The sequence below is a fragment of the Myxocyprinus asiaticus genome, chromosome 50 (assembly GCF_019703515.2).
Source record: "Myxocyprinus asiaticus isolate MX2 ecotype Aquarium Trade chromosome 50, UBuf_Myxa_2, whole genome shotgun sequence".
Taxonomy (NCBI): Eukaryota; Metazoa; Chordata; class Actinopteri; order Cypriniformes; family Catostomidae; genus Myxocyprinus; species Myxocyprinus asiaticus.
Genome location: NC_059393.1, coordinates 15357528 through 15367500, shown reverse-complemented (window position 1 = coordinate 15367500; position 9973 = coordinate 15357528). Strand labels below are relative to the sequence as shown.

At 37.1% G+C, this 9973-nt stretch overlaps 1 protein-coding gene across 1 annotated transcript in view; it reads right to left on the bottom strand.

Annotated features, from left to right (window-relative positions):
- The window catches only part of LOC127439188 (DNA-directed RNA polymerase, mitochondrial-like), an 83102-nt gene that overhangs the window by 4310 nt on the left and 68819 nt on the right, over nucleotides 1–9973 (bottom strand). Inside the window, exons 17-20 of the mRNA XM_051695324.1 lie at nucleotides 8134–8232; nucleotides 7867–7939; nucleotides 6732–6823; nucleotides 6256–6329 (exon numbers count right to left, since the gene is read on the bottom strand). Coding sequence (XP_051551284.1) covers nucleotides 6256–6329; nucleotides 6732–6823; nucleotides 7867–7939; nucleotides 8134–8232 — 338 coding nt within the window. The remainder of the gene's footprint in view (nucleotides 1–6255; nucleotides 6330–6731; nucleotides 6824–7866; nucleotides 7940–8133; nucleotides 8233–9973) is intronic.

The window sequence follows — 9973 nt, the reverse complement described above, 5'->3', positions numbered from 1 at the left end:
TTGCAACATCCCTTCAAGATCTATAAAAAAAAGCCCTGATCATCAATGTTAGGTGTGTAAATATTAGCCAAAATCAACCTTTGCCCCTGAATTTCTGCTAAAACGATAATGACTCTTCCTGTGGGGAAAGATGCGTTTCTTGAAGAAACACTATATCATATTTCTTACGTTTAAGAAGAGAAATAACTTTCCTTCTTTTTATGGGGTGCCCCAACCCATTCACATTCCACGTGGAGAGATGTAATCCACTCATATTAACATTTGACATTTTGACATATTAGAAAATATAGATTGCATGTCAAAACAAGATTATAAAGACCACTTTCTAACAATAGTGCAACAATCAAACCCTGAACTTCCCCCAGAACCAAACAACCAGAAAAAAGACAAATGTGCGCATTAACCCCACGCATGAGAGTGCCAACCAGCGTCCATCCCTCTAAACTCAAAAAGTCCATGTACGCCTACAAGAGCCCCCGCGACAACTTTGCTGTCGGATTGCTCAAGTCCGGTGCTTCTATATAAATTTGAGACAGAATTAAAAACAGAATAAAATCTATAAAACAAACTCCAGCCAATAGGCAGAATAAACACAAAGAATTTATAGATTCATCCACATACTTTCCTGAAGGTGTGTTCCTCCCCAAAACAAGCTCCAGCCTCTAGCAGAACCAACACACACAAAAAAAAAAAAAATATATATATATATATTTTTAAACCGTTCAGTTTCCTTGGGCAGTAAAACGAATGTTCAGTGTTTCATAAGTGCAGCAGATGATTTAATCCTTCCAATGTTCTGCAAAAAAATATTCCACAAAACAAACTCCATCCAATAGGAGGCACAAGTACAAAGAACGAGCAGATTCATCCACAACTTTCCTGAAGGAGTGTTATTCCACAAAACAGACTCCAGCCGCTAGGCGGAACCATCACAAGTAGAAACAACAACAAAAAAAGAAGGTGCCCAGTTTCCTCGAACAGTCAAATGAATGGTCAGCAAGTCAAGCTCACTCGGGAGCAACATGAAAATCACCAAAATAACTTACTCATTCCAATGACTTTATGAAAAATGTCACTTGTTGTGGGCATGTAAATACTTTGCAGCCATCCTTAGTATCTATTCTCAATTTGGCCGGAAACATCAGTGCAAAAGCAATCTTCCATTGATGTAAGTGTTCCTTGCATTCCTTGAATCAAACAAGTTTCTCTTGTCGAATTCACAAAGTCTGGTAACAAGAAAATGCTGTGGTTCTTCCAAGAAAGACTTCCTTTACTCCTCGCGCAACACAAGATCTTTATCGGATGATCTCAGAAATTTGGCCAGAATTGATCAGGTCCTGTCTCCCTCAGCCGATCTCTGAGCCAGGACCCTGTGAGCTTGCTTGAATTCCAGCTTATGGCCTGTTACATCGAGCAGACTCAGGAAGAGCTCGTCTAGGAATTTCACCATATCTCGGCCTTCCTCGTTCTCAGGAATTCCAACAATTTGGATGTTGTTTCGCCGATTATGATTCTCAAGGTCTTCCGGTTTTTCCCAGATGCACTGCAAATCTGCCTTGGTTGCTAGCGGATTAGCAGCTAATTCACTCTCCAATGACTCCAGATAATCTATCCGTTTCTCGACGTCCAACAATCTTGTAACCAACTCAGAGAATTTCGCCTCCATCGCCGTAACTGATAACATGAACGTATTACAGCAAGATCCTCCAAGTCCGCTACGACCTTCGTTAGCATCACAGACATGTTGGAAATTTGACGTTGAATTTCTCCCACTGCACCGTCCAAACTGAGTCCCTGGTCTGCGGCCCTGTCTGGGGTATCAGATTGAGCACGTAGGTGTCTTTTAATGTCTCCAGAGCCCAAGGATTTTGAATTCTTTGACATATTGTCTTCATAGAACAGTTATGAAACCGAGTGTATCGAATCTCACCGGTTTAGGACACAAAAAGGATTAAAAACTAGCAAAGTGCGCAGAACTCGCCGTTCACACGTCCGACCTTCGCATGGAATCACGCAACTATTTAAAACTCATTTTTAACCACTCCACAGATTTAATACTAGCAAACTATAGTTTTGGCAAGTCGTTTAGGACATCTACTTTGTGCCTGAAACGAGTAATTTTTCCAACAATTGTTTACAGACAGAATGTTTCATTTTTAATTGACTATATCACAATTCCAGTCGGTCAGAAGTTTACATACACTAAGTTAACTGTGCCTTTAAGCAGCTTTGAAAATTCCACAAAATGATGTCAAGCCTTTAGACAATTAGCTCCTGATAGGAGGTGTACTGAATTGGAGGTGTACCTGTGGATGTATTTTAAGGCCTACCTTCAAACTCAGTGCCACTTTGCTTTACATCATGGGAAAATCAAAATAAATCAGCCAAGACTTCAGAAAAAATATTGTGGACCTCCACAAGTTTGGTTCATCCTTGGGAGCAATTTCCAAACACCTGAAAGTACCATGTTCATCTGTACAAACAATAGTAAGCAAGTATAAACACCATGGGACCACGCAGCCATCATCCCGCTCAGTAAGGAGATGCATTCTGTCTCCTAGAGATGAACGTAGTTTGGTGCGAAAAGTGCAAATCAATCCCAGAACAACAGCAAAGGACCTTGTGAAAATGCTGGAGGAAACAGGTAGACAACTATCTATATCCACAGTAAAACGAGTCCTATATCGATATAACCTGGAAGGCTGCTTAGCAAGGAAGAAACAACTGCTCCAAAACCGCCATAAAAAAGCCAGATTACAATTTGCAAGTGCAAATGGGGACAAAGATCTTACTTTTTGAAAAAAATGTCCTCTGGTCTAATGAAACAAAAATTAAACTGTTTGGCCATAATTAACATCGTTATGTTTGGAGGAAAAAGGGTGAGGCTTGCAAGCCGAAGAACACCATCCCAACTGTGAAGCATGGGGGGTAGCATCATGTTGTGGTACAACATGCTTTGCAGCAGGAGGGACTGGTGCACTTCACAAAATATATGGCATCATGAGGAATGAAAATAATGTGGATATACTGAAGCAACATCTCAAGATATCAGCCAGGAAGTTAAAGCTCAGTCGCAAATGGGTCTTCCAAATGGACAATGACCCCAAGCATACCTCCAAAGTTGTGGCAAAATGGCTTAAAGACAACAAAGTCAAGGTATTGGAGTGGCCATCACAAACCTCTAACCCTAACCTCAATCTGATAGAAAATTTGTGGGCAGAACTGAAAAAGTGTATGCGAGCAAGGAGGCCTGACTCAGTTACAGTTCTGTCTGGAGGAATAGGCCAAAATTCCAGCAACTTATTGTGAGGAGCTTGTGAAAGGCTACCCAAAACACACACACACACACACACACACACACATATATATATATATATATATATATATACACACAGTTGAAGTCAGAAGAATACATACACCTTAGCCAAATACATTTAGACTCAGTTTTTCATAATTCCTGACATTATATATATATATATATATATATATTTATAGGATATACAATCAATACTACCATGATGTAAAAAATACTTTACAATGAAAATAATATCTACTTATTTTCGTGTGTTACAGTAATAAGAATTAGATTTTTTGCATTACTGTAATGAGAATTTAGGTGGGAAATATGCTTAAAAGTAATGTTATGGGTTCAATGTAAGTTCAAGTTCATGAACATTAAAATACACATTGTTTTAAGAGTATAGCCACAAGATATAAAAATGTTTAACATGATTTTAACATGATTTTAGTGTGATGAAATTGCTTACTAATCTTATTTGTGTAAACGTATATCCAATATTACAACTTCACTGTCATGATGACGCAACACTGGTAAAGCTTTAAGCAAATGTATCACTCTAAAATCATGTATAAGAGAGAATTTAAGACAATGCTCACCTCTTGTGGCAATACATTTGAAATGGAGTATTTTAATGTTTATGGATTGGCCCCATTCACTTCCATCGCAATTGACAAATGACGGAAGACACAAAAAATATTTTTGCGGTAATCAACATTATGCTACAAATGCTGTCAATTGAGCTGAACTTGTATTGAACTCTGAACATTCCTTTAATTGTCATTAAAATTACCATTTTCTTTATGCAAAATATAATTTCTGATTTGTTTCACTTAATTTTGGGGTGAAATATGATTCTGACCTTTCTTGACAGTACGAAAAGCATTGTTGGTGAACTTTGTTTTTTAAACATAATTTTGTTAAATCATTATTATTATTATTATTATTATTTTGTTGAAGAACCTGAAATCAATAAATACATATGAAGTTTGGCATTTTGAACACAGTTCCATGTCACTCCATTTAATCAACCCATTCATTTTCTAATCAATTTCATTTGCACTCGGAAACATGAAATGAATCCCCATAGAGGTATAAATATAGATAAAACACTTAAGTTTCAGCAACCATTGACTGAAGCAGAGAATTGTGGGTGATCTTCTTGCTTGTGCACCAAGGCACAAGATGTCACCTGATTCTGAAGAACAGAGGAGAGGAAATCAGGCCTCTGGGACACACATACACACACACATTGCCTCCAGCTGTCCCCTCAGGAAGCCAGTTTCATTAGTGACAATAAGAAGGGGTCCTGGAAAAATACTGAGCATGCCTGTTCACTGGGTTTCTCCAGCAATGCTTGATTCTAACAAATCTTTCTGACTGTTTAGTATTTACCAAGGGTTCCCTCAACCTTTTGACCAATTAATTTCCTTGCTTCTTCTGTGACCTTTCCAGTTGTTCTTGATTACTCAATGATTATTTTCATCATTTTATGGAGACTGCTGGGGCAGATTTCCATTTGTGTGTCAGGTACCAATTCTTTAGATGCATATTGCCCAGTAAAGGAAAAAGGCAGTACAGTAACTACACATTTTTGTCAAAATTGAAGCATGGCCAAAATAGACTATGATCTGTCTTGTGACAGATGGGTTTGACTCAATTATGCTCAGATTTTGAGCAAAAACGTTGCAGCAACTACAAAAATAGCAGCAACTTCAAAATCCACACTTAAATCAAGCAAGGGGCCATTGCACAATTTAATTTTTGCATCCATTTGCACTGTTTTGAATTGTTTATCTACGTAAACATGCACTTGACAGACATCTTTGGCTGCTGCAACCCATCTAGCAGTTTTTTTCAGTGTCTCACACATTAGTGTCATGTTGTAAGATGCAGTGTCAATTTAAGCTTCGAGACACCTGTGTACAGTTCCATTCGTTGTGTCTAACGTTTCAGTATTGGTGTAGTTACTGCATTTTGCCTTTGTAGGACAGTACAGATATAATAGGATTTATAGATTCAAATGGCTATTTTTTTAATGCAGGAATGCATTTGGTGTGAACATTAACTTTGAAGCCAATTCTTCTTAGTTTCAGTGTCGTTGTAGTTATTGCATTTTTTTCTATGTAGGGTAGTAAACATGCTAAAGAATTTATAGATTTATGTGGATTTTTTTTTTTTAAGCAAAACAAGGCATTCAGTGTGAATAGTCCCTAACTTCCCAAAGACATTTTTATTAGATTCAGTGAAGTAGTTACTGCGTTTGCCTTTGTAAGGCAATATACTGTAGATACTATAGAATTTTTAGATTTAATTGTTTTCATCTTATTGTTCAAATGTCTCCAGTAACACAAAAAATAAGATTTGAATGTGGCAAAACTGTGAATTACTTAAAGTGCAATATTTAGCCAACAAAATATTTTAGAGCTCAAATAAAAAAACTGCATCTTCACAACAGAAATTTCCAAGCCTTGAAATAAAAGGTTTTAAATTAACTGATATTTCCAGATTTCCAAATCACCGTAGGATCCCTGAAAGAAGAATCAATGCGCACAGTTCCACAGTGAATCCATTTTATTCGTTGTTTGTTTTTATTGATACTCCACTTTTAAACACTGAAAAGGTGCCACTCAACAATGCCTCTGCTGAATCAACAACTTGATGAGCCAGATGTGTGTGATTTTGCAGAGAACGTGTTTTTCTGCCCATGTTGTCCAGCACAGTTCCTCCCGGCACGAGTTATGTAAACAGATTAGGCAGTTGACAGAATTAATTGTCATCAGTTTAATGAAATCTATCTCGTTGATGAACATAAAGGCACATGTGTGGTTTTGCAGGATCATTATGTAAGAGCCCAAAGCTGCCTTAAAGCTGACACTCTGTCAATTAGATAAGGTCAAACCACTGATCTGTTCGGCAGAAGGCAAAGGTTGCGATGGTGAAGAGGTTAAACTCACCTGTCTGAGGAACCTTGGCCAAAAGCTCCGCCATCTTCCAGTATTCTTGAAACTTCTTTGGCTTGGATAAATCACTGTGGGATTTAAAAGTAATAGGCCAATGTAATTGTGTTGTTTTGGAACGGGTGTTCAAGGGTTCATTAGCCAAAATAGTAGCCAAAATCCTGCAGGCATATGGCATCACTCTACTCCACTGAGAATTACAGGCCAACTATTTCCAATTACACAGCAATTAAACCCTCCATTTACTCTAAATATAAGATATTAAAAATATTGCAATAATGTTTAGTAAAGTTTTACACTTTTGGTGGAATCAGCGCACTAATGGATCACATCTAGCTGCCTCTGCATATTAAGCTGGGGTAGGATATCATATTTAAACATTGAAAAAAATGACACACTTCACCTTTAATTATGAACTATAGTACTTCAATACTGTTGATCAGTTAAAAGCACAGATGTACATTGGGACTTACGGTGGTCTGCTACAATATTTCTGAAGGAGAAACCTGGACAGCTCCTCCAGAATGGGCTGACTATGCAGAGCCACAAACTGCTCACGACACACCTGAGGAGCGACAAAGAACACTCAGTCAATCTTTATGCACACTTATGCGCCGGCTTCAATGCTATCTTCCTCTCGCTTCCCTTTTCTCATGCTCGTCTCTGACTTTCACCTCTCTCATTTAAACTGTCCCATTTTAAGAGGAATCTGTGACCACAAAGCATGTCAGGAAAAGACTCGCAGACAATAGACCCCTTACAGAAGGCGAGAGAGGGACGGGAGAAGATTAAAGTCAAAATGAGAAAGTAAAGTCGCAATTCAGACAGCTGAATATGGTTTAAAGGGATAGATGGAGCTATTAAACTGCACAAGCTCACTGGAAGTGTTACAATGGAAGTGAAACTTAAGAAATAAAGGTAACTGTCATGTAGGTTCGAGAGGCTTTTATAAAGATGTGATGTTGGTCAACTTTAAGCCAGCATTAAATGGCATTCACAACCCATTTTATTTCTGTAATATATGACAAAAGTAGACCTGGACTTGATATTATCTATCTGAAATTCATTAAATCATGAAAAGTGATAATTATGTCTTGGTTGGAGGGGTTGAAAAACAGGAGGGCTTGGTGATGTCAGCCAACTTTTACAGAGTTAGAGAATTACATTTTGAAGAAATATTAAAGAGATCTCATACAAATAATTTTTAGGAAAATGCACTGATGAATCGTTCACAAAAAGACCTAGGAACATTACGAAATAGGGTCAATTTGGATTGAATGTAAACTGTAACAATATGTCTATATCCTCAACAAGCAAATCTGCACCTAAAAACAGATTTGTGAATTTTACCTCAACCAAGATAAATAAAATAACAGGCTAAACCTAAAAGATAAGTCTGCTTCATGGCAATTGTCCAAAAATTGCTGTAGGTGAGAGGATGAGACGTACAGAAATTTAATACCGAAATATCCTGTGCTGACAGGGTTAGTTATTGAACATGCAAATATCTGGCAGCTAAGCTGACAGGGTTGGACTGTTCAGCTATTCCTGTTGAAAGAAAATGCATTTTAAATACATCCTGCACTGAACGCTTTGTTCCTTACACACCCGGTTCATAGTGTCCACCGTCAGAGCGTGAGTCCAATAACAGTCATGTACGGATACAAATGTGAGCCCAGCCCTACAACACAAAGACAGCGACAGGTAAAAAGACTATTTAGAGGAAAAACCTACTAGTATATAATGTATTTAAAAAAAAAAAATCTTGCAAACAAGTCTTCATCTGGGTTAACTTTTCCTTAAATCAAACAATGATGTATGACAACATAACAGTCGTTTTAAGTGTGGAATGTAAGACAACAGTTGGTTCATCACCTATAGCAATGCAGCGATGTCAGCATCATATGAGTGGAGTCCAACGAGTGGATGAAATTAGGAGGGAAGGCGTTTTTCTGCTTCACACTGTCTGGTTTCCTAAATAAGTTACAAGAAGAAAAAAAAAAGAAAAGCTATCTTGGTATAGAGTGCACTCTCTCATTCTCTCTCTCTCTCTCTCTCTCTCACACACACACACACACACACACACACACACACACATAGTAATTAAGGCCAGCGTACCCATCTCCACACAGCCATACCTACACCTGTAGCGCCTGAAGCTATACATCACTGAACAGGTAGGTCAGTCTTAATTATTATCCAAGATGGAGACACACATGAACACAGTGCACCTACTAGATCAGTAGAGAGTAACGTGTGTGCTTATTCTGCCTAAAAAAAAATTCTGTTATTCCGTTCTAGATCTGGTGGTATATAAAAAGAAAGAAAGAAAAGAAAAGAAAGAAAAAGATCAAAAGATGAAAAAAAGATCTATCGAAAACTAAATATATCCAAAGAAAAACAAAAGAAATATCAAAAAGATTGAAACAAAAAAGAAAAAAGATCAAAATAAAAACGACAAAAGATCAAAAGGTTGAAAAATAGAAAGAAAAACAAAGATCGAAAAAAGACTGAAAGATAGTGAAAGATTGAAAGAAAAACAAATCTAAAGAAAATTTAAAGAAAAAGATCGAAAGAGATTGGAAGAAATCGAGAAAAATGGCAAAGACTGAAAGAAAAACAAAAGAAAGATCGAAAGATCAAAAGAATGACTGAAAAAAAGAAACATTTAAAGAAAAACAAAGATAAAAAAGATTGAAAGGACCAAGAAAGATCGAAAGAAAAATATTGAAAGGATAGAAAAAGAGAAAGATCGAAAGAAAGATTGAAATAGACAAAGAAAAGATCGAACGAAAGAAAAAGATTGAAAGAAAAGATCAAATAAAGATCGAAAGAAAAGTTCAACAGAAAAACAAAAAAGAAAAATAATGATTGAAAGAAATAGATCGAAAGAAAAAAACGAAAAAGATAGTAAGAGAAAGACTGAAAGAAAATATCAACAGAAAGAAAAAGATTGAAAGAAAAAATTACGAAAAATAAATCAATGATTTTCATAACATTTGTTTCAGTTAATGGTTCTTCATTCTTTTACGAATGCAAACTGAACAACGTACTAAATTATGACAGCGTCTCCCGCTAACAATGTGCTTTTGATTCAGATCTTTTCAATGAATGCATGACCAGTGCAGTCCGACTGGCGAACAAATTACTTTTGAGTCAGTTGTTTTGAATGAATCGGTCTGGAGTAGGTAAAGTAACAGAATAAGCATATAAAGTCAAATAATTGTTAATGGAATCATTAAGGAAATGGAATCGTCAAAGTCAGAAAACCGGAATCTGAACCAGAATCGATCATTCCTTAAGATTTCCATCCCTATTCCCAATCCACTGTTAGTATGCCAGAAAAAGAGGCTGTATTTCACATGCTTGTAAATGCAATACCACAAAGAAGTTCAGCAAGTAACAATGTGAATATGGTAAAACTTAAGGTGACAGAGTCAAATTTAAAAGTGATAAAGTGTCTATAAATAACAAGAATGTCATTTGGTTGTCTTTTGTCTTTTGGCTGCAAATGCACAGAGCATTAGACTAGCTCTCATTAAGACATTGGGGGCGGTCTGTACCAAGTCTTCTCCTTAGCGAGTGGGGAGTAATGGACAGTGCGTAGAGCTAATTGTCTGGGCGGTGTTTTACGATCACAAGCCACTTATCCAGGGGTCAGCTTCCCTCCCAGGTAAGTTTTGTTACAACTGAACAGCTGGGTCAGTGTGAAAGA